Source organism: Melospiza melodia, chromosome 3, assembly GCF_035770615.1.
Source record: "Melospiza melodia melodia isolate bMelMel2 chromosome 3, bMelMel2.pri, whole genome shotgun sequence".
Classification (NCBI taxonomy): Eukaryota; Metazoa; Chordata; class Aves; order Passeriformes; family Passerellidae; genus Melospiza; species Melospiza melodia.
The window spans coordinates 61,300,092-61,326,341 of record NC_086196.1 but is presented as its reverse complement, the minus strand read 5'-3'; the positions used below and the strand labels follow the sequence as shown (position 1 = coordinate 61,326,341).

The 26,250-nt window shown below is 33.1% G+C and overlaps 1 protein-coding gene across 1 annotated transcript in view; it reads right to left on the bottom strand.

Annotated features, from left to right (window-relative positions):
• DNAH8 (dynein axonemal heavy chain 8) overlaps positions 1-26,250 on the bottom strand; it is a 114,004-nt gene that overhangs the window by 28,664 nt on the left and 59,090 nt on the right. Inside the window, 22 exon segments of the mRNA XM_063153346.1 lie at positions 129-256; positions 597-734; positions 1,887-2,099; positions 2,910-3,077; positions 3,926-4,102; positions 4,934-5,037; positions 7,706-7,824; positions 8,212-8,438; positions 9,014-9,178; positions 9,614-9,767; positions 10,111-10,241; positions 11,878-12,000; positions 12,425-12,617; positions 14,602-14,765; positions 15,562-15,671; positions 16,223-16,436; positions 17,510-17,632; positions 19,655-19,789; positions 20,410-20,552; positions 21,506-21,743; positions 25,042-25,182; positions 25,265-25,506. Of these exon segments, the coding sequence (XP_063009416.1) occupies positions 129-256; positions 597-734; positions 1,887-2,099; positions 2,910-3,077; positions 3,926-4,102; positions 4,934-5,037; positions 7,706-7,824; positions 8,212-8,438; positions 9,014-9,178; positions 9,614-9,767; positions 10,111-10,241; positions 11,878-12,000; positions 12,425-12,617; positions 14,602-14,765; positions 15,562-15,671; positions 16,223-16,436; positions 17,510-17,632; positions 19,655-19,789; positions 20,410-20,552; positions 21,506-21,743; positions 25,042-25,182; positions 25,265-25,506 (3,550 nt within the window).

The following is a 26,250-nucleotide window of genomic DNA, read 5'->3' as shown; positions in this document are numbered from 1 at the left end:
ATTGCATTGCTATATTAAGATTTCCAGGAAGAAGATTAAGTACCACAATTAAAGCTACTAACTTGTTTACCAACACTTCATTTTTTACAAGCATTTTATTTTTTGTTTTTCTGTAATGGATTTGATACCTTTTAATTTGAGATTTAAATTCTTTGCTTTGCTGAGTCCACCTAACTTTCTCACCACTCAGTCCATCTATAAGTGCAGAGGCTGCTTGCATTTTTCTTTTGCATGTTTCTGCATCATCCTCTAAGTCCTAAAATTAAAAAAATGTCCTACTTAAGTATCAAATGCAAAATGGTGGAGTTATTTTATATACTTTTCATCCTCTTATATTTATTATAACTATTTTACTGATTTAATAAAATAAATATTTTATTAATATTTATCAATAAAATTAACATATTTGACACTTCAGGGCATCTAATATGCTCCTCTTCACAGGAAGAATATATAGGCTTAAATCTCTTACTATTACACCTGAATCTCAGCCATGCTATTCAAGGTGTCAGGTAAATGTGTGTTTGCAGCAAATTCTAATTACATAACAATGTTGTACAAGCATTTTTGGTAAGACTAAAATACTTTTATCTCACCATTTTCTCCTTCATTGCTGCATCAAACTTTGCCTGCACTTTATCCAGTTCAGCTTGCTTTTCATCTAATTCTGCCTGAGCTTTATCTTTTTCTGCATTAGCTACTTTCAGGCGACCTTCTTGTTTTGCCAGGTTAGCCTGCAAAGGAGAAAAAAAAATAGAAGTTCAATCATATATATGATTTCAAGATAATTCAATTAACTATTATTTAAGCCTACTTAGCTTGTAATCACAAGACAACAGTACATCAAAATAACTTTTATATAAACATAAAAACATTTAAGCTGAAAACTATATCACATATATACCAAAGATAAGATTTTTTTTTGTTCAATAACAATATAGCACCTAAAGTTCTACTATATATTGTCAATTTTATTCCTTTAAAAAAAATTACATTTCAAGAAGGTGGTTAAGGAAGAAAGGTTCCTGATCTGTACAAATTGGTTAGACTAGAAGAACAATCACTCCGTATTCTTGCTTGACTATATGTATTTTCCTCTTCTATTAGTGAATTTTGTAGTGACCAGCAATCACAACAGGAGACTGGTCCTTTATCAGCTAACAATATTGCTTTTATACACTAGGAAATGGTCCTAAAACAGTGACTCTTCCTATTGTTCCTAAAATTATATTTATGGTGAACACAGGAAATGAAATTATTTTTAAAAATATTAATCTGTATTACTGTTGCTTCTGTAAAGAACACTTCTACCAGTGACAAAATGTGAAAAAAATTTGGGATTGCCATGTGCTCACAGCTTTTACTATTTTTTTTAAATTGTGCTATATTTAAGGATAAAATAGTTTGTTTAGAACAAAAAAATCACTGACTGAGTTTCACAAACTTGAAAAAGAACACTCGCGCACACTAAAGTAAAAATTTACTCTTAAAAATGTTTTCCTTATTTTGCTCCCTACTATTGCAACATAGCTCCTGTAACCTCTTCAGAAAGCCAATATTTGGGCAAGATGTCAGTGCTCCACTGCTTCTAAGTTACCAGGAGAAAACAAAAATGCTAACTAAAATAGCTGCAAACTCCTGTTTGCAGGACCCTCTGGAGAAGGAATGAAGATCCTGGTACAACATTTTAAAAACAATTATAAAGTAATTATGACATAATAAAAAGACTGAAAACACCTTTCCCTATACACAGTATAGGGAAATTTAGTCTAGGCTAATTTTTTGTTCTGTTTTCTCTCTAGAATCAAGGAGAAAATAGTTTTGTTTCTGCTCCTACCCTCTTTAGCCACTGGTAAGCAAACACAATGCAAGAGAGGATGTATTACCTTAAGAGGGAGGACTTCTCTGTTAACACCATAAAATACCACCATGGCCTTTGTCCAAGAGAGGAGTCCTGCCACGTTGCCACACACCTTTTTACCATTTTCCAGTGTATAGTCTTCCATTTCAAAGTAAGGCTGGACTAATTCTACTGTCTCATCATTGATTGTATCCCTAGCAAAGTTCCTTAGGTTGTTCAAGAACGGGCCGCTCATAAGCTTTAAAAAACAACACACGAGTTATTTACATATTTGACATTCAAAGTCTTGTTCATAGGTGTTAAAGCTGTTAAAAAGCATTCCTAAAATTCTTCTGTAAAAAAGAGGTAATTCATATTGCTAATATTATATATGTGCTATTCAGTTGTAACTCCTCCCACACACCTTCTGTTATTTTGAAGTTTTAACCAATTACTCTCCAGTAACTAGATTCAAAAGTTACTGATGTACTTTCCATCTCCTATATTCCTGTGTTGCACTTCAGAAGCATTTAAGAAGCATCATTTAATTTAAAAAATTGACCCAAAGAAAGACTCAGAAATATATTTGTAACTTAACTAAATGAAAAAAAAAAAAAAAAAAGCTTTGGCAGTTGTGATGTATTATCTAAATTCTGAAAAGTGAAATAATTTGGTTTAATTTTTTCTAACAAACTTTTTGCATGCTAAAGGCAATTCATGGAATAACTGCTTATCTCATTTTATTATATCAGTGGAAAACAAAAGCTTTTGATGACTTCTTAAACTGTGAAAGTCTAAAGTCTAAATAAAATGCAAGAGCACTATTTGTTACTGTTACCATCAGGCCATGTGCCAGGAAGGGTCAAAGAAACTAAAGCTTCTGCTGCGAAAGTCTCACCTACTATTTCTACCAGTTAGACATAGTATACAGATACAGTTTATCTTAAAACAATATGTTTGCCTTTCAATAAAATTCTGTCATGTTTTGGGTAAACAGCATCAAATGTTCTCTGATAAGCTAATTGCTATTTCTGATGTTTAAGAAACACCATTTGAGAACTCTACTTACTTTTAATGATTCTCCCCAGGATGGCTTGCAGCAAGGCTTTTCTGGATCCATAGTAACTTGATCCAATCTCTTTTGAAATAGTAGCAGACAGCAGTCCATGATCCTCATAATGAGGTGTGGAGGTTTTGCAAGTTTTCTAACAGTAGCAATATCCTCTGGTCTGATGGTCTGTTTGAAGAGAGGTGCAATAGAATCCTGCATCAACACCACCATTCTACTTTCCCATTCAATATCTTAATTTTCATGTTCATTTGTAGTACTTTTCTCTGAGGTGCATTTGTATTGAGGATACACCAAAAAAGTGAGAAACCTGGTCTAATTAATAAGTTTCATAGTTTGGTGAAACTTTAGTAATTTTGTGACTATTTTTGGAAGTTTCATTTATCTCATTATCTAAATATCAGTGTAAGAGCAATCAATGATCCTTTTTTTCCTTTTTCTACTCAATAACTTCTTTCACATAAATTCTTATAACTGAAATGGAAGGCCATAACTGATTTCTGATTTCAGAGGTTTTTTATTGTTCAGAGCAGAATAATGAAATTATGTAGCACAGTAATGCCTCCAGATTTCTGAGCCCTGCTTCTGATTGCCCTGAATCCCCTTTGTTTCCTGTTTTAGTCTTAAAATCAAAAGCATTGTGGATTTTGGTGAAGGAAGAGATAGATTTTTATTTGTCTTAAAATACAGGTGTAACTACTTAAGTTTGAATTAAAAACATTCTGTTAGCACGAGAAATATTCCCTTGATTTCAGAATAACAGATATTCTAAAGGCATCAGTAGCTTTTGGAAAGATCTCCACCTTCATAATGATCAAGTATTCAGATGGAAGGGAAGAAATACTATAAAACAGTTCCTATATATGTGTGCCTTAATTATTCTTGAGAGACATGGCCAGCAACAGTGAGGAGCTGGTGACAGCAGTTAATACCAAGAGACAGCTGTGTGTAGGTGGCTCTGGCCTCTCACAGGTGATGCAAATAATACTGTACTAATAAAAATGAAATTTATTCACTTTCAGAGCTTCTTCTGCTTCTTCTAGTGCTGGTTTAGCTGCCTCCAGTTTTTTCTCTGCCTCCTGCTTTTCTATATCAATTGCATCCACGATCCTTTGTGCTTTATCTTTCACCTCCTGGACTTCAAGTTTTATTTTAGTTGCGGCTTCAGCACTTTGTTTGACTTCTTCTAGTACCTGGAATTGGTAAATAAACACATAAAATCTATAAATCAAAATGGTGGAACAAATGATTACCAGACACATGATAAAATAGGTATGTAACAGCTAATAAGTATATAAATCTAACCCCAACTATAGCTAACTATATATGGTATCATAGAACAATTGAATAAAAATTAAATGTGAGAAGTTCAATTTCATCCCTTTCTGTCACATATTTCTCTCTTATGAGATTAAAGGCCTCAAAGAATGCAGTCAGTCCCTAAGTCATCACCAGCCAAAATTCACTCTCCAGTGCATATTAAACATGCACCATCAGAGCATTACGGTGTCTTTCAGAAAACAGAATGCTTATACTGATCCATTCCCTAGCATGCCTTTCCAGACAGTCATTCTGGAAACCAGATTTCTACCAGACCACCACTCTCATGAACACACAGATAGCTTGGTAATGTAAAAGACAAAATCTGAAACTGGACTGCAATGAACATTTTTCCAAGGAATTTTGAAGTAGAAAAGTCCCAATGTCATGTTAACTTTTTCGCTGCTAGTAAGTGCACATAAATCCCAAATGTAATTATGTTAATTAGGACAAAAATATGGAAAAAATGAAATCTGATGCTTATCTGAGTGGGTAAGAAATGGGAGAAGGACAAGGAAAGCACTCAACTTCTGCTGCAGTTTAAAATCACCTCGCTTTCAGAAGCTATATATATATATATAAATCAAAACTATAGAGAGAGTAAAACCTCATTTTAGATGAGGAAAATTCTTGCAAATTATGATAAACTTAGGCAGTAGCATTTTACCCGCTGTATTTTCTAGTGTTATTTAACACTCACTTACTTTATCTGCCTTAGCAGAAGTCACAGCCAGCTCCTTCTCCTTAATAGCCAAGTCCTTAGAGAGCTGAGCAACAGATTCACTGGCTTCCATCAGCTTGGACAGACCTATTAAGTAAAAGATAAAAATCAGAAATACAGAAACTTTTTTTTTCCTAGTTAGATCACACAACCTAAGCCCAGATCTCTCATAGGTTTACCTTGTGTTCTCATTCAATTTTATGTAAAGGAGAGAAAGTGGATGTAAGCAGTCATAATATCATGATTGTGTCTACTATTCACTTTTCATAGATATAAGTAATTTTCCAAGGCAGAAAATCATGATAAATAAGATTAATTCTTCAAAAGAAAACAACAACAAAAACAACAAAAAAGGAACTATGTCACATATATATTGCATCATAAAGTCATCAGAAATTCTGAACGATGCTTCATTGTGTTGTTACATGAATAAATTACTTAAGGATTCATGATTGATTTGTAATAGAGTCCTTTCTAGAAAAAAATGGAAAGTAGAGTCAAAAGTGGACCTAAAGATCACAGCATAATTATGATCTCCAGCTCCTGCATATTGAGTTTACCCTCTCTTGTCCCTGGTGACAGAAAAGGTGAAATAGAACCCATGTGCTGAGGGCCAGTCCCATCCTAGCTTTTCTGTGTGCTGTAGAAACCACTCAGGCCACCCACAGAGGCCACTCAGCCTTTTATAGAACCATGGAATCACAGAATATGCTGAGATGGAAGGAATCTATCAGGATGATCTAGTCCAACTCCTGGCCCTGCACAGGACACCCCAAGAATCCCACCATGTGCCTGAGAGCATCCAGAAAGAGATGTGCTTGCTCCCTGTATAGTAACATATTCAGTCTTTCCCATGCACTCATGGGTTCTTTTTTTCTGTTCTCTCTTGCTCATAGACTTAAGCACAGAAATTTTGGCCATTCCTGAGTTCCTCATTGCATGCTGAAGCCTCTCCAGCCTATTTCTTCCTCATCACTGAATCTTTAAATCCTACAAGTTTTCTGGAAGTAAATCCCTTTATTGCCTTCTCTCCCTAAGGATTTGAGTCAGCACACCCTTGCAGCTACACATTGGATGTGTGATATTTCTCTGTGATGGCTCTCCAATTCAATGCTATTCCATTTCAAACAGAAAAGAGTTCTCTCCCAGCATATCCCTTGTTCTGACACAGCTGCCTCTTGGTTAGGTTGCTGCCGTACTACAGAACCACAGAATCACCTAGGTTGGAAGAAATCCTCAATATCATCTAGTTACACCACCAATCCAGCACCTTCAACCCAGAAGCCACAAGAGGGAAAATGGTACCCTTTGCTGCTTTACTTTTCCCTGCTAAAAGCCTAGAGTGTGGAGAAGGAAAGATGGAAAGAAAATAGGAATATGCAGATCAAAGAGAATTGAAGAATTCAATTATAAATGAGAAACCTTTGTTTCTTGAGGTCCCCTGCATAATTCCAGCAAGAAATATTACAGCAGTACCAACTGCGCAAGTGAAAATAATTAGAATATTTTCTAACTGGCATTCATTAGACATGGTTTTCTATGCATCAAAGATATGAAGATGCTGAAGTAGAACATATCCATTCACATGTTCACTGGTACACAATCATTTTTTTCAGCAGAACATGTAAGAAACTTGTAATAACACGTCAGAGGCTATGAAAATCTACATATGAAACTTCATTGATAGTGCTTAAGCTGCTTATGCTACTACTTCTGAATTATTTTGGAAATAAAAAAACTGTAGAAAGAATACCAAAAAAAAAACCTAAACCAACCCCAGTCTTTTGAATCGTCAAGGTTCTCAGACTTCATCCCCATCTCAAAGTAGAATGAGGATAAATTCGGATTTCAAGAATTGGCAACAGATCCATAGAGCAAAACTTACACAATTTGAAAATACTGAGGACCACTTACTCTTCTACAGTTCACTCTAATTCAGTAAAGAATTTATGAATAAAATACCTACGCATTTTTATTCTAGACTTTTCTTCATGTAAAGGGTACCGGTTAATCATTGGTAAAGTGACACATTCTTTACCATTGTATGAAAAATCTTATCATGTAGAATTCTTTATTCCTTTGAATTGGTATGCAATATCTTTTCTGATAAAGGCCAGGTTTCCCAAGGTGCTCAGTTGACTTTACAGATTTACAAAAGCATGTCTAGATGCAAACTGGAGAAAACTGAAAACACTAGAAAACTGATGTTCTGAAAACAATAAATACTAATGCCAAAAATTAGGCCATTTCAAACAGATATCTAAAATCTGTCTGAAGAATATTTCAACCATACTTTTCTATATTTCAGAAACACAGCTATAAAATGACCCCAAGTAACAACTACTTATTCTACAGCAGAAATATAAAATAAATCACATGTGAAGCACACAGATTGCATGGTGAGAATTTCTATAGACGCCAGAAACAAGTTAATAACTGTTTACAATTACCTCTCTCTACACCAGTAAATCAGATGCTACCTCTGCCCATTTTCAGGCTCTACTTTCTATTAAAAATTCTGGTAGGCCAATATTAAAGTTCAATACAATGCTGAGCTGAGTGGTTAGGCTGGTAGCTTCTTTGAGGTATTTTTACAAGAGAATCATTATGAGGTTGTGACTGGGGGAGTGTCTGGTAAAGGTGCTCATATACTACCACTTCTGGACTGTGATTCCCTGCAGGTGATTGCTGAAAAAGAAGTCTAATGTTAAAAACACAGATCATCTGAGACCACACATGGAATGCATTTGCTTACCAGTTTGCATACGTTCGGCCTGCTCATTAATACTATTTAACTTCTCAGTGTAAACCTCTTTGTAGCCATTGATGAAAGACAGGTAAGATTTAGGTGTTACATAAGCTCGTCTTCGATACCTAAACAAAAGCGTATTGGCAACATCAACTTCACATAAATTTTTGATATATACAGCTATTTGATCACTTCCACAAAAAGAGAAAATTATATAACTCAAGTCTTTATTCATTCAAAATCAGATTTCTTCATGATGCAAACCCTTATACTTTTAGTTACTTTTTTTTTTATCCACATAGACAATATTAAAGACTGTTGAATAGTGGGAATGTAGATGAAGAATTTTCAACATAATAGCAATTTTTTTTCATGGCCTGAGGATATAATGGTGTAGCAAATTTATTTTTTATTAAATAAATACCTTTATTTATACAGAGAACAGGAGTTCAAAAAACACTGTCAGTAGCAACATTTTTGAGATTAATTATTCCATTAGTAGAAAATATTACCTTTGGAAGTAATTCTCACAGCTTTCTGATACTATATCATGGAAGAGACCCATGGTTTCTACTACTTCTGTTTTAACTGGTGGAGGGCAGACCATATTAAACTCTGACAGAAAATAGTTGGACACAGCTACAAGAGCTTCCCTGGGCCATCGACTGAACCAATCCATGGTGCACCCTGATATCAGACCAGGAAATTTCAAAGAACGCGCACGGAACTTCTCACCAACCTGAAGAGAGAATCGCAGTTGGTTAGCAATATGACTCTTAAGCAAAGGTCAGTGAAAGTGTTTAATTAGAACAAACAATTAAATAGTCTATTTTCTTCTTGATCAATTTCTGCTTAGAACACCTTGCAATTTTTTTTCTTCTCAAATAGAGTTTTGCAAAATTGCTAACATTTAACATTCATTAAATTTGGAAAAAGAAGTTCATTACAAATATATTTTGTTCTAATATTTTGAAGCATCAAATAATGTATTTTAATTACCAATAAAATACTGTTTTCCAGTTAAAAGCCATAATTTCACAAAAATACATTCACTGATATGTATTAGGAAAGAATATGTGAGAGGAAAAAAATAGTTTAACTTGTAAGAAATTATTTAGTTTTTAAATATTTTGCTGTTAAGTTCTCACAGCTGTACTATTACTTTTATTATCTCTGCAATTACAACTAGACTTCAGTAATCTTTTTATGCATCTTGAACTTCCTTAAAAACATAAAACTTGAATAATTATCTTATACCACATAGGCAAATTTGCTTATGGAAGAAAGGAAAACAGATATATAGAAAAAACTTACTGGAGAAAAGCAGAGGACAACGTGCAAGTTCTTCTTTGCTCGACTTAAGAAGTACTCATAAAGATTGTCAAAGGTAGGAGGATGCCGAGGCAGCTCTTTTTTCATCACAGGTACTAAGGATTGTGTGATTTCATCCAATTCATCCCGAGCAAATAAATTAGAAATCTTTTTACAAAGCAAGAAATTGATAATTAATTGCATGGATGTCATTATTATAGAATTTATAAATATTTGCCTGTTTACATCTGTATCTCTCTCTCTCTGCATATACACAGTTTAGACTAAAAACCACAAGTTTAGACTTATGAAAATCCATTGAAATCTAAGAAGTCCATCTCCAGAAGAGCATAGAATTTGAACTGGCAACCGAATCATCATTTAATAAAAGGCTACTGCAATACTAACCACTGCTCTTTTATGTTCTCCTGGCTTACACTGAAATAAAGAAACTACATATCCAGAGCACTCCTTACTTAAAAAGTTGAAATATTTTCATTATAATTATTCTACAATGTATTACCAAGACAAATAAAGTAGTGAGAACAAATTCTACAGTACCCTGCCTCTAGAGCACATTGGCTGTCAGGCTGAGACTCTTACCTCTCCTGAAGACAGCAGATTATTTACATATTCCAAAAATGATTCCTCTTTTATCTCATTATCAGTGAAAATGAAGGTGATACCTTGTCCTTCCTGTCCAGCTGTCCTATATAACACTTTTAAATCTTCTGACAGATTGGTTATATTATAGGACCTAAGAGAGATAAGGACATTACTTGTTTATTCAAAACAATACAGAATACCGCTCTTTTTGGATTATAGTATTTTATAAATTACATTGCAAACATACTTTTTAAAAACAAATATTTTGGTGCAGGAATAGTTAACACATGGTCTACCTGTTTCAAGTCAAAATAAATCCAATGTTGTGTACAACAACATTGTAATGTTGTATATAAGAGTGTATTGTTTTCAATATTTTTTCAATGGTGTCAAAATTAAAATCAAAAAAATATTTAAAAAATAGAAAAACCTGTAACCAAGTAAAGACAAAGCAATACCATAAATCTGATTTCTATATTTCTTGCATTTCTTACCTGGTTAGAGTTATCTGAAATATTTTATAGCCAGCAATGAAGGAGGCTAACTTTGAAAGACTTTGTTTTCCAGATCCACCAACTCCAACAAGTAAAGCATTTCCATAGGCTGTCCGAATAATTCGGGAAACCTATAGAGGAAATAATAAAGAAAAATATCAGTAATAAAGTTGAACATTAGTTAGGAAAATTAAAAAATCTCTTATGCTTTATGCTTAATTTGCTATAATACAATGTAAAAATTATTAAAAGGATACTTGCAGAAATTTTTTCCTCACAAGAACGCTTGTAAATTCTTTAGGAATTTTGTGTGGCTAATGAAGAAGCTGCATATAAGAATATGGGATTGTTATAATCATAAATACATGAAAGGGGATATTTTGAACTCCAGTTTATTTTGAAGGCATGATTCTGAATGTGTTTAAAATATTAATAAAAAGCTTTAGCTAGAAGAAAAAACATACTAAGTTTCTAATTTTAGTAGTTTGTCTTTTAGTCTTTACTCGTGTTAAGTCTTTTAGTAAGACTTAACACAAATAAACTATGCTTTAATGTTATCTTCTAGTCTATCAACTTTCAATATTTCTTTTGTGATAGTTTCCTTACCAAGTCTCCAGACATAAAAGTTGAATTACAAATTTTCTATTCTATTGTTGTTTGACACATATTCCTTGGGTTTATGATATATTAGTGCACTATTAAGATTCTACATTATATTTTGGTTCACACATAAATTGTGCACAAAATTCAAAAGATTGGCATCTACATAAAGTCTTTGAAATATATTCATTTTTATATTTTATAATATTTTAGCTTACTGCACAGTTCCTTATGAGGCTTTCCAGATATATATATATTAAAGTCTAAACATGAAATTATGTAGGTGACTAGATTTATTGTCACCTTAGGCAGAAAGGAGCACTGCTGTCACTGATTGCATATCAAGGATATTCTGGCTAAAACTTGCCAATAAAAAATGGAATGTCAGAGGCTTTCACGGTCTTCTGAAATGCACCTAGCATCATGTAAACCATATTTTAAAATAAATTTATTTACTACTGTTTAAATGCAAAGCAAACAAACATTTACTTCATTTGAGGTGAACTAGAGACAAGCAAAACCTCTTCTTCTGTTTTTATTTCACTGCAGCTTCTGTGTGTCTTTCAGCAATCCAGTCAAAGCAATTCCTGAAATAACACTTCTTAAAGCTGAGACACTTATCTCATACTTTGCCTTTATTTGACCCCCATGAATCAGATTTTGATTTCAGATTAATTCTTTTCTGATTACGAGAACAAATGTTTGTTAGTTGAGACCTACACATTACACTGATTCTGTTGCAGCCCAAGTTTGTATTTCCTTTCATCCAGTCTCTCATCCAGTCAGATTCTACCTCAGGTTGTTTTTGTGCCCTGTCAGGCACAGATACATTTGAAGTGTTCTCTGAATTCTAAATGGTTAAAAATAATTTTAATATAGACAATATAAATGTCTTTATTTATGGTCTCACATTTCCTTTTGAGGAAAATTTTCATCTGTCTGAATACATAGAAGTTTAAACAGATATTTAAATAAGGAATTAATTGTAAAACATGCAAACAGGTAAAATTACTGTAGCTCTTTCCTAGTTCTCAAAAATGACCATGCAAAGATGGCAAAGTAGTTTGGGGATAAGAATAGCTTTTCACGATGTGCCCTCTAAGAGGAGCTTGCCCAAATAAACACTGTTACAACAGCTAAACAAATAAAAAAGTAGCAATACCAAACCTTAATAAGATGTGTCATTGCATCCTTGAAAAACACCAAATCAAGAAAGGACCCTCTAATACTTTCATTGTATTGGGACTGATAGTACCGCAATTTGTTGCAGAGGAATTCATAGCTTGGAACCTGAGAAAAAAAGAAAAAGAAAAAATCTGTAGCAACACTTGTAGGGCACTTCAGAATTTTAAAACTCCCTTGATATTTCTACACAAACTTCATTTTTATGTTTTGGCCATGTGTAATGATATTATCTTGCTAATTCACCATAATTATTGCTGTTGTGTTTACGCAGAAATTTTTTGCTAATGGTGGAAGAAAAAAAAGAAGCAACAAGAACAGGAAAAGATAGATCACATTTATATGTCATTAATAAATCTAACATCACTAAAATGATTTGTTGTATGCTAACTAGAACAATCTGGATATATTTTCACAAAAATTTTCATAGCTATTTAACAAAACTCTGTGATGTATGAGTTCAGCAATATAACACACTTAAAAATTAAAGGAAAACTTTGGTGGCTAGTATTTGATTCGTAAAATGAAATACCTCCTCATAAATTTTTGGTGCTACAAGCTCAACGTCTTCTGGTTCATCACCAGTTGGTTCAGGCTCATCCCTCAAAAAATCTACAAAATATGGTTCAGTTTTGAGAACTTCACTTAAATCTGCCTCCACATATTCCTCAATTGTTTTATCAATAGTTTTTTCAAACCAAGCTGTGTCTTCGGGTGTATTAAACCTGAAAACCATAAATTAGTACAAATTAAAAATAATATTTCTAATTATATAGAGAGAAAACAGGTATCTAAGTACTAAGAAAAGACCCTAAAACAACAACAACAACAAAACCCCAAAACTTGTAACATTTTAAAGAAAAATATGTATTAGACAACACATAATACACAGTGGTCACAGACAGGGATTAGGCAACATTCACAAAAATCAAGTGCTTCCATACTATAAAGTGTAATAGTTGGTCACATGAAATATAAAACAAGATAATTTGGTTTTCCAAGTTTGACCAAGAATGAGACAACAACATGCTATGTAATTTTTCATATAAAAAAGGAAGAAAAAGAGTGAATGCTTTCATCTTTCAACCTGCAGTAGAACAGCACAATTTCTGGTATCACAACACTTCCTATGGAACTGCAATTAGACAAGGAATACTGAAAGGAAGGTAGTATATGCCACTACATCCTGACTCCATTCTCAACAAGTCTTACACAAAACCCCATAATTAGCAGAGGAATACACATTGGGGTAGAGGGGACTAATTAAAGTCCAGAAACAACTACATTTCATTGTGTAAACAGCTTATCTGCTTCCCTTAAGAGATTAAATCTGATTTTAATACAGATCAGACCTTTGACTACTCTGCTTATGATTATTGGTGAAGCAACAAAAAATACTACTTAGGAGTGACTGGCAAATGCAAGAGACAAGAACCACCTCATCCACAGAAAAAATTAATTCCAACTGTAAATGTCAAAGTTCATAAAAAACAGTTTCCATGTATTTACTGCTTTTTTGTTTCAGTGATACAACTGAGAGGAAAGTAGAACAAATGTGGAGAAGACAGAAGACCAGTGCTGTGAGTTTTCAAATAAGACAAACTAAATTGAAGAACTTTTGTAGAGATAGCCTAGGTATGCATTACATTACTATTGCTAGAGGTCTTTTGTAATGACATTATAATATTAATCACTAGGAAATTTAAAAGCAGCATGGAAACAGGGAATGCATGACTACGCTCTCTGTCTCCCTCTTTCTAATATATGTGTACAAATACATGTCTTCCATGCATTTTTAAATTTACCGCAACAAATTAAAAACATGCATTAACATATCAATAAATACCAGTGATAATGCTCCCTAATTTAAAGCAGAAAATAATACACTGTATAATTCTGTATGATACTTTTGCCTTAGTAGGGTGGATCCTAGCTTAAAATAGAATTAAATATTTTCCCTGTCTCATTTCAACAGCACTCTGTTGCACATAAAAATGTATAGACAAAAATTTTATCAAATATGTATGTTTGTATAATATTTGATAGTTAAGAGAGTGAGAAATATCAGAGAATCAGCACTGCTAACATTTTGTAGTGGACGGACTTCTCTGATCAGAGAGAAATAATTATAACTACTCACAGTAGTAGAGGGTATATGTCAGGCTTTTAGCAGCAGCTTTAGTGCTACATCTAGAATTTCACAAGAAATTGAAGCACAATGAACAGAAAAATAATAGTGGTCTCCAAGACATACAGGTCATAGTTATATCTGTTTTATGAATATTTTGAAAGAGATTTATAGGAAATGGGCCAATTTTTAGTCATAAGCTTGCAATCCCTTTTTTTTCTGTGAGGAGAGCAAAGCAATTTTAAATTATCCTATGTGTATAAATTTAGGACACCATAAAGTTCTCTTTTCTACAGTGGAATCAGCTGAGTGCAGCCAAAGGGGGGGAAAAAAAAAAGTAGGTTGAAAGACATAATACCTAGATATTTTGATGTTTTCCATTCAGATACTGGGTTAATCTATCAGTATATACCATGATATTTGTTGGAATAACACACCAATGCAGACTGTATGTAAAATAAGATAAAAGTTTTCATATTGGCCGAGTAAGATTTATAACATTTAGAAGTTTTACAGATGTATGAGCATAAATGAAGTAAATGGCTAAACCTACTAACTATAAAATGCCATAATTATTATACCTGTCAGCAATTACCCTGGTACATTCATGTTTAAAAAGTTTTAGGATAACACTGCTGCTTGCGCATTCTTCTGCCTTTATAGTTAACATTCCTTGCCAAATTCTAGAAAGGTCTCGAAGGTTGAAGATGTAGTGGAATTTGGATGGTGTAGGTAACATCTTTGCCTAAAGAAAAAAATGGTTAATATTCAAAGTCAGTTAACACCTAGAAAGAATCATTAATAATAAAATTAGTAACTTTATCATTAATAACACATATAAAACATGCAAATAACAAAAAATACTACTTTTCACACATAATTCTGTGGGAAAACTCTTTATAAGAAGTCACCAAGAGTATCTAATTCCTTAAAAGAAGAATCTATCACTAAATTAGAACACCAAGATTTACAATGTGTAATTTTTTCACCTGTTGCTCTGGGTTTATAAATTAAAAATTATATTTTGTAAAGAATTTCACTCCCTGCCCCTTAGCTATGGAGATCAAAGTTTGGGGTAACATGAATTAACTCATAGGAATTAATGGACTGATATTTCTATTCTGTCTTCTATACTGAAATCTGATATTTTCCAGATTTCATCTTGAAAACATTGTAGCCCATTCTCTGGGGGTTTTTAAATCTTTTCTTTTCTTTTCTTTTCTTTTCTTTTCTTTTCTTTTCTTTTCTTTTCTTTTCTTTTCTTTTCTTTTCTTTTCTTTTCTTTTCTTTTCTTTTCTTCTTTTCTTTTCTTTTCTTTTCTTTTCTTTTCTTTTCTTTTCTTTTCTTTTCTTTTCTTTTCTTTTCTTTTCTTTTCTTTTCTTTTCTTTTCTTTTCTTTTCTTTTCTTTTCTTTTTTTGATGGGGTCCAGTGGTCTGGTTTTTTGTTTGTGTTTTTCTTATAGATATGATCTTAGGGAATAGTTGCCTAAACTAAACTAATAGTCACTCTATTCAGAGATAAAACCTTCCTTGTATTTATACCTTTGTCCGCTGCCACAATATTCTTCCTGTTGAGACCAATCTTTCCACCATACTACATACTTCAGGGTTGAATTCTCTACAGGGATGAAAGTATCCATTGGCAATTATACCTGAAAAATACAGGACACAATAAACAATCTCAGCTTGTAGGATATGATAAGGTAGGGCATGAGCATGACAAATAGGTGCTTGTTTAAAACAATACTTGGTAAAACATAATTTAAAATTACAGGTGAAATTATTTTTCTCTGTTGTCTATGGCTTTTCTGAATTGGTATAGAAACGTCAGGCAATAAGTACTGAGTTTCTGCCATATCCTGTATTGACAGAGTTACCAGAATTGAGAAATTTAGCAACAGAGTGCATTCCAGACAGTCCAGAGTTGGAATGTTAACCTACACAGAAATAGCAGTGCTCATAGTCTTCCAGGAAATGTCATTACTTTCTTAATATTTTTTTGTCCAAAATTATAAAGACAAGCATTTTAAGGAATTAATTTCTCTTCCACAGCACTATTTTTGCTGTACCACAGCTTTAGCTGTTTCCCTGGAAGAACTCTGAATTTGCATGATGAAAGTGAGAAAGAAAGCATACTTTAATAAATTTTAAATCCATTACAAAGGGAAATAAACTGTACTAAAACAAAAAAAAAAAAAAGTACCAAAAATTTTGTCAATGGATGCATTGGATGGCAATGTACAGTTGAATACACAAAATTGTCTTTTCAAACGCTGGGGAATATCGTTACGGCCTCCTCCAGGATGGATCATTGCTGCTATTATTTGTACATCTACAATTGTAAGGAATTCTCCAGGTTTATCCAAGCTGTACATCCCTCTCATTTCCATCATCTGACGGACAATTTCATTTGTTATCTGGAAATTTATGTAAGTTGTACAAATTAGAAATTCATGCAAGGAAAGAAGAAAATACGCCATGATAATTTAACTTATTTTTGTAATTCTACTAATCCAGAGAGAGATATTTTTACCTTAATCTAAAAACAGATTAAACTACCTTCCTTAGAAATATGGAAGATCTTTGTTTATGTGGTTTTAAGTGGCAGGAAAATGTTTTCACAGTTCTACTGCCATATAATATCATGAAATCCTGTTTTTATTCTTTTGAACTAAACAAAATTAATGAAATTAATGGCGGGAGAAAAATTTTGTTCCTTATTTTGTTGCTGGAAATTCAGCTACAAATGTTGCAGTTATGCTTTTCTGCTCACTCTTGGGCCTCCTTTGAAGCAAAATAACTGATTCTTTTATGCTTTTCCGGAAAGGTTATTCACTCTTCATTCCACTCTACAGCTCCAGAGTTTTCCCCACAGCAAGTGTTCCAATGACATTCAGCAAGCCTTATGGATGTGTTCACACATGCCACCAAAACCAACATCATACACAGCATGTCACCAATCAGAAACAATTATTCCACCAAAAATATTTCAGCCATGTCTTGGGGCCATAATGCAAACTTAGTGGAGGCCTTGAATTTTTCATATCCTTTATTTCTCTCTCCAAGGTATTGGCCTTTCACTTGGAAGAGATTTCTTTACTGGTACTCTCAGATTAATGTCAGTCTTGAAACTGATAATATGCTACTTTAGTATGGTGCTGATTTTTTTTTAGTCTTAAAAAAATAAGGAAGTGGAGAATATGTAAAATATAGCATCATTATATAACATATTTCATCAATAAATATAATTTGTTCTCTTTTTTTGTGTGCATCAGTGTACCAAAATTATAAAGCACTTCCAATAATTAACAGTTAATAAAAAAATTTAGGAAGTCCACTATATATATATATATATATATATATATATATATATATATAGTGGACTTCTTATACATATTCTTATACATATATGTGTATGTATATGTATAAGAAGTCCACATGAAAAACCAGAAAAATTTGAAAATAAGTAGTAAATATTAAAAAAGTCTACCTGATCTCCCCATTCGTTGATAAATGGCATATTGATATCATCAATAAAAATAGTCATCTTTCTGCCCCCAGGAGGTCCATAAGTGCTTCCAACACGTTTGTCCACATAACTCTCTATTGTCCTCTAAAAAGATAAAGAAAGTTCTCTTTGTATATCTAAGGCAACAATATTTAAAAGAAATCATTGAAAAACCTGCAACAGCACTCAGCCAATGATTCTCTCTTTTTGCTAGCAGTTTCATCTTTAATTTTACTATTAAGGAACTCAGTTCCTAAGGAATCCAACTCCAGTCCTGCAATCCACCTCTGGCTATCAGAGCTCTTTAAAAAGTTTCCAAACTTAGAAATTATTGTTTCACTATCAGCATTATCATTCCAATAACTAATATAACTTGTTTAATATTTGCAGTACTGCAGGGCACAGAGGCAACTTAGATCCCTTTAATCATGATTTTCCAGGTGTCTTGTGAGGGATATAATGCAAAATTTTTAATATTTTGGTGGCAAGAAAGAGGATGCAATAGACAAGAAAGAATGATTTATAGTCGAAATGTTTCTTCAAAATTCTACAGCTCTACAGTATTTCTAAAGATACATAAACAATAACATAAAAAACACCTTACAAGATGGTACCAGATGTTTTCCTTAGACAAGTAATGTTTTCTCCATAAAAGCACAAATGTCACCCTATATGAGTAATGTAGCAGGTGCTGTCATAAAGATAAAAGTATTAAATGTATTTTTGAAACAGAAAATACACACATCTTTTGTCCAATGTTTTTGCCCCATTGTTACAACAGATTGATGAGTATTTTAAGACACAGGCATACAGAGAATATGTGGTTAAGGTGTAAAAGAGAAACTGGTGATTACATAAGAAATCAAGAACTTTTTAGCATGTCTAATGCATCCAAAATCACACAAGCTTTCAAATAGCCTCAGAACGGTGACTCAAAATTAAAAAAAAAAAAAAAAATAATGTAACTCTTTCAAGTGTTTACAAGCATTCCACCTCTTTTTCTGCTACATCTCTCCATAGGAAACCAGCAGAGTGAACCATGTCTTGAGCTGACTCAAGCCTGGGATTTGTTTCCAAGAATGTCCTAAGGACCCATAATATGCCTGGTAAAGGACACTGGGACAGAGATACTGACTGTTCCACAAGCCTTGCATGCCTGAAAGGGTGGCTGCCTTATTTTGTCACATTTTGATGCAAACCATGATCAGAGATCTTACACATAAGAATGGGAAAAACTGGGAAAAACTCAGCAGCCATTCTGTGAGTCTGGAATTTTTTTTTTAAATAGGTGTATGGTTCACTATTTTTCACCATTTTCTTAATAAAATTTGCATTAGGTTCTTAAAAATATTCCTAATTTTGCAATGGAGTTTGTAAGACCTATTCCGTGAATAGAGTTTTCAATCATTAAATTTTCCAAAATGAATTCTTTTTCCTACCAGAGGCTCATCACTATAAATTCATTGCATTGGATTGCTAATGAAGCCAATTTAACTTACTGAATCACATCCTAGCAAATTAGTAGTATCAAATCATACCACAGTGTTATAAAATATCCTTTCAATCACTCGAAAAATATTGTACAGCAATTTTTTTCTGTTAAAAAATTATGTACTGCAATTTATTTCTGTTTATATAGATTTTTACCAGTTACATAGAGTAAGAGAAATTTCTACAAAGTTGTCATGCTAGAGATCTTTAAAATTGAATTTCTGATGCTGTAGTTACTCTTGAGCTGAGGGAAAAATTTATCTAAAGGTTGATATCAACTCTTTATTTAACTAAAATTAAAATTAATACTACGTACTAAAGAATCATAAAAAACCCAAAGTATAACCAAAAATCTAAGAAGAAAATTAAAATTCTTTAGCAAAAAAATTCATTCTTAGAATTCCTAATGAAAAACCTCACAGCAATCATGAATATATGTATCTCTATGTGAGTGGCTATATTTTACTCTGATCTGCAAAAATTATTTTTATAGAATTTTCTGAAATGTTGAAGTGACTTAGACAAAAAAAGATCCTTTAGAATTTATTTCTAAATCACTTCTCATCAGAATTAAGTACCCTTTATACACTTAGCAAGGAAATGGTATGCAAGATTGCTTAATATCTATATTTTCACCTGAAACATAAATGGTTCTGTGGCAGAAGAAAAGTTTAGACTTTTTGACAAATGCTCTTCTGGGTCATATCTCTTCATATATCCCTTAATCATAACTGTCTTCGCAGTGCCCTGTTCTCCTATGAGCAAAACAGCCTGTAACAGATATTTAAAACACATAAGTAATATCAAAACTTATATTTATATATGCATAACAGACCTATTTTTGAGAAAAGAATAGTTTCTGTGTCTATTTTTAAATGCCACATTTTTGGATAGGTTTTTCTTGTCTCCAGATGCACTGACACCATATGTGTTTTTCATTCCACATAGATCCTCCAAGAAATTTCTTTGAAGAATTAAAAGAGAAAGGAAGAAACAAGAATGTGCTAGAGGATTTTCTTCCAATTGCCAAACTTCTTCCAGTTTCTAACACATCTGCTGCAACAGTCTCTTTTAGTGGATGACCCTAAGAAGGCTTCCTGTAAATTCCTTCCTTTATATTCTAAAGTTTTGTTCTTGAACAAAACTAACTACAGATATTTATATATATTTATATATATAGTTAATATACTGATAATTATTTAACAAAAATAATTAGAGGATCCATGTTAAGAAAATAAAAATAAAACAATATAATGATGCACCTGGGAAGCAATGACTAGAGACAATGACTAGAAGATGAAGAACAATCATAACATCCAGTTACTTTTTAAGTAGTTTTCTATTTATTTAATATGGTAGGCATATACTAAAATATGTAATCCTCTACTTACTTTCTTTTGTTTTGCAATTGTGTTTATCAAAAACTGAGTTCTGGTATTATCAACATTTGGAACCAGAATAGATGCATAGTCTGGGACATGATCTGTTGGATAAACAAATTCCTGAACTTTATTACTCCAGTGCTCCCAGGCACCTGAAATGACAAAAAAAAGGGGGGGGGGGGGGAAATGTCATAATATTCTGATCATGTTCAATGTGTTCAGTATTTTGTTAATAAAATGATTTAAAAAATAGATTTTATGGGTAGAATACTACAAGGTGTAAAAAGGGATAAATTTTCTCAAATCTGTCTAAAAGGCACCTAACAAAGGACATTCTATTAGTCATGACCTGTAATTAGTCTAAAATCCTACAAAATGTAGACATATTTATTGGATTTATATATACTTATCTAAATAAAAACTCTAAAAAATGTTTACCTAGAAATGAATTCTCACACTGCTAATGAAAAATTACAGAACATGGCAATATGGATTTCACATGTGTACACTAAATCAATATTGATGGCAAAAAAAATAAATAAATCTGGATATGACAGAAATTCATTTCTTCACAAGAGAACATACTCTGTCATGACAGTAAGTTTTTTGCGACCATGGTTTTGTGTGCTGGTTAAATTTTAAAAACTGTTCTAGAAAATAGTACACCATTGAAAATATCAAGAATCAAAATATATCACTATTCTCATACTTCTATAACCTTTCAGATTCATGACCGGTTATTAGACATAAATTACTAAGCAAAATTAAAATCAGATTTTATTCCTTTAACAAAAACTATCACCTATAAGAAAATTAAACATAAAATAGTATTGAGCTAGACTAAACCAGCCTAAGCATGAATTATCTACAAATTGCAGGTTGGCTAAATTGATAAAAAAGTAATTTGTAAGAAGGAAATTAAAAAGAAATAATAAAAGGTTATCAGTGAGCACTCTATGCCTTGTCGCTGACTTCTCACATCCACAGATGTGCTGGTACTACACTGCCAAAAATCCTCAACTCATAGGACTGTATAATAAGGACTAAAGCAGTAACAGAGTTTAAAAATGACAGTTTAAAAAAGAATATTGGTTCTTTTTCTTACCACGATCAGTTACATAAAACTCATACATCGTTTGATTACTGTCACGGGGGATTTTTGGTAAGTCTAATTTATTATCATGAGCTCTAATGAAGGCTTCAAGTTTATCTCGACTGTCCAGCTCCAGAAGGGCACCTAAACTCCACATTATTGCAAAGTTGAACAATTTATGCAGTAGTTGTGTAGCTGATACACCACGTTCTTCCTTCAATGGAATCAAGCCCTCCAGAAGATTAATAGACTGAAAATATTTTAAAATATGCATTTAGAAAATATCACATAATCACTTATTTACCTATAATTGCATTATTTATATACATGCATTATTTATATATATATATATATATATGCATTATTTATATATATTCAAAATTCAAATCAATACAGATTACAAAAAACCACCAAGTATAAAATTCAGAACAACAAACCAAATAAAATTTATTAAAGATAGCTATATAAAACTGAATAAAATTTTCAGAGTTACTTAGGTAATTTGATTATCAGTTATCCTTCTAAATTATGTCTACAAAACAAACATGCATTTATGAGCTAGGGTAACAAAATAACTTTTTAAGCAATTTTACAATATTCAGAACTCCAAGAACAGGTGAAGCTTAGCCATTTCTTTCCATTTTAAAACATGGAAGAACTTTCAGCATCTGTCTGATGTATTTATCTCAATTATGGTACAATTTATGTATCTATCACAATAAATTCTATTTTTTCATTAAAAATATATATTAAATTATTCTGTAATGTGAATGCTTTACTCTGCTTATAAGGAACTAGAGTCTAGATTCTAGAAAAATAGCAACTTGTTATCTACAATTCTGAGATGTTGCTGAATTTGGATGTTTGGCTGTCTTAGGCATCCCTATTTGTGCTCCCCTTCTATACAAGGCAGTGTGCAGCATATTGTTCCAAAATATGCCTTTTTAACAGTGAAACAGATTTTCAGTCAGCTCTTGGAATTAGTACTCTTTCTGCTGTCTTGCATCTCATAATTGGAGTGGGAAGTGATAAAGTAACACGTGCTTCTAATGCTTGCCCAGAATCTCATTTGCAACAGTGGCCAAAAGTGGAGTAAAAAGAAAACAAATCTCTCTTGGCTTGTGGTGGTGCTGGGGTAGTATTTTCTGTTGGCACCCTCTTTGGCTTGTGGCTTTCTAAACAATATATACTTTTCCTGTTTTATAATCCCATGTGGTTTTTTCCACCCTGAAAATAGCAAGACTGGTCTTGAGCCTACATAAACTTTTATTGTCTATTACAACATTTGGCAAGATGTCCCATAGGCCTGCTATTCATGGCATTGAACAGTTTGTTTTCTTCCTGTGTGAACTCCTTCATGCTTATCTTCACTGAATTTCATTTGCCATTTTATTACCTATTTATTCAGTCTCATAAAGTCTGTCTACAGTTCTTCATGGTTAGTTGTTTTGTCCTTGATACCCTGAATAATCTAGTATCATCAATAAATTTCTTCACCTAAAATTTTCCAAACTCTTTATGAGCATTTTGAACAGGACTGATCCCTGCAAAGGTGCCTCAGGATCAGTGATAACCTCTATCCTTCCTACAAACTGGTAATCCAGTCATACATTTACTATCTTCCAATACATTGTTTATCTAGAAATGAAAGTCTAATCTTTTGCTATGACTATTTAGCATCCATGTAAATGCCTGGTAAAGAATGATGTCAAGCACCTTTGATCCTTCATGCAGACTATACCAATCAGATATCCTTTAGCTACAAGTTTACTGACTTTTCCAATAGGCTTGTAAGGCAGGATAACTCTATAAACAGAAAATTGGTGTTGAATCTCCTAAGGTAAATGATATTTGTCTTCCTAATGAGGTAGACCAGAGGATGCATAAAGAGTTAGAAAGTCAGTGGAAATTACAGGGAGGAAAGCAAAGGTGAGACCACATTTGTAGGAAGCTATTATAAAGCTGTTGTACATGAATAGGAAACTTAAATTGTGAGTGCTAAAAAATGGAACGTAATCAGGTACATGTGCATGTTTGGATAAACGTCCAAAACTGAGTTTTGAAACCCAAATACAAGTCTGCCAGATGCAACTGCTTTGATTTGGTTGTAATTTTTGAAAATGCATGAACTAAAGAGAAGCACCATGCCCTGAATCCTGCAATTGCTAAAGAGATGTAAGACCCAACAAAACAGGAGGCTGATAAGGTCTCTCTTCTGCACAGAGACCATTTATGGCAAAGCTGAGATTTTAAGTAGGTTAAAAATCTCTGGTGACACTGGCTCTCAGATAAGACAAGCATGGAGGCCTGCTAAGTGTTATTTACTTTGTCACAGATGTGACAGAAACTTACTAGAGATTTTCATTCACACAAAGAAACAATCAATGCAGCTTAAATCAGGGAAATATTTCCCTGATCAAGCAGCATGAATAGAGCACTGCCTTGCTGACACTTCCTAACAAGCGCTAATCAAAAATAACAGAAACCTTTGATCACAGGAAAAATCTTCAATGAAGACAAGCTCAGTTCAGTTAGAGGTTTCACAGATAAGAAACGTAGAAGAAAAATTATACCTCTCTCAAAAATGTTGTGCATTGCACAACATAAAGTTCAATTGTTTCTGCCTGGGGACTTTAATTCTAAAGATACTCTACTGTCATTTAATACTGCACAGTTAAGCCCTCCAGCATTTACTGTGGCTATTAGTTTGCAGTAAAATACTTCACAATCTAGAAAATCTGAAACTAACTCTCTAATGAACAGAAAAAAGATACTGGGTGCAAATTTGGTAGTTTGACATTAAACTGGAGGGCTATCCAAAATATTATCTTGTTTAGACTCTTCTTCAAGGGCACCACTGAATTTTTTATGAGTGTGTCAAAATAAAAGGGAGATTCATGGACAAATGGAAAGTTTGGAAACTTAGAAACTGCAGATGACAACAGACTCATAAACAAATCAGCTGGAGATGTGCAGTACAGGACTGACAGTCTTGCAAAATCTGTCAAACACATATTTATATTATTAATAAATCACTGATATAGTTTGGACTCCATTCAAGGAAGAATTCCAACTGATAGGAAAGAAGAGGCAAAAATGACCACATTGATCTTGAAAGACCTGATGGACAGAATAACACCTATTACATCTGAAGATAAAAAGATAAATAGAATTATTCTTCTCTCTCTGTTGACACTACCAGTAGAGATATAGTGATCCTTATGATAATGTTTTGGTCTTAAAAGAACCCAAATGTATTCATTACCTTATTAAATATATGCTTCTGGAAATATACTGAAGCCTGCAAATTCCAGTCATTAGAAGACTAGCCTAGGTATGAAGTAGTAGAGAGAAGAAAAATTTTCTTCTGCACATCTTCACACTTCCTCTTATATTGCCCAAGAAACAAATATTGATTTTTAGCTTTTCTTTTACAGGCGACAATATTTTCAGATTAAATTTTATGGCTATCAAATGTTCTCCTTGCTATTCCTGCACTTTTACTATTGCCAGTCAATTCACACAGACTCATACAGTATTTCTTTTACCTGCATAATGTAGTTACATTCCAGAAGCTCCATTTTGGGGTTAAGGTTTAGTTTCATATATGTATATGCTGGTTCAAAGATTCTGTCATACAAACTTTGCAAAAGTTCAGCTTCCTGAGCAGTACGTTTTTTCAGCCATGCCTGAAAAAAATATCCACGATAATGTTCTGTATAAAAGGTATAGCAAGGTATAATAAGGAGCAGCCAGCAATAGTTGTGTTACCTGCAATATTGGTCTCCAGCTGAGGACAGAAGAGCTGATGAAGACCATACCCATTCGAGAAACTGTTGCTGGAGAGGCATTCTCAATGTTGTGGACCTCAAATAACAGTTTACAGGAAGGGGACATAGGAATTCGATCTCCATTTGCAAGAGTGAGGGTCTTGTTATCATCCAAAACTGAATTTAAATTCTCAATCCAGATTGCATCTACAGGACCATCTAAAACTAGAAACACATTTTCACCTGGAAAAATAATCAAAAGAGAGATCGTTCGTATCACATTGCTGAAAAATCAAGAAAATAATTGTACAAAAGATGGTTTGGAACTTAAATGTCATCCAAAAATTTATTTTATTTCTTGTGATTTCTGCCATCTATATGGATGCTCCTTACTGAATAAATTGCATACTTAGTTAAGGAAATATTTTTGAAAAGATTGATAGCAAATGAGGGTGCAATTATACCTGTATAGTGTTGAATATTTGTTACCTTGGCTGGCTACCGGATAGAAACTGTGCTACTCTCTTTCTCTACCCTCCCTTAACAGGACAGAGGGACAGAATACAGTGAAAATGTCTGTGGGTTCAGATAAAGACCAGAAGATCACTTGACAGCTGTCATGGGCAAAACAGACTCAAGTTGGAAAAGATTATTTTATTGCAAATTAACATAAATTTGGATGATGAGAAGCAAAGACAAACACCTAGAACAGTTTTACCCCACTCCATTTTCTTTCTCCAGATGCAACCTCTTTCTTTATAATGTAATCTAATTCTTCCTCCTTCCTCCTCCTGCCCCAACCCTACTCCAGCAGCACAGGGAGGTTGGGGAATTTAGTGTTTTGTTGCTAAAGTGAGGGTTTTTGAGCAACTAAACCAGAGACATTGAATATTCACAGATCCCTCTCAAGTTAATGAAAACTATGCACACTCCTCTGTTCTTAAAATCTGGTTGTTTTTCTTATACTTTGAAATATAAACATAGATG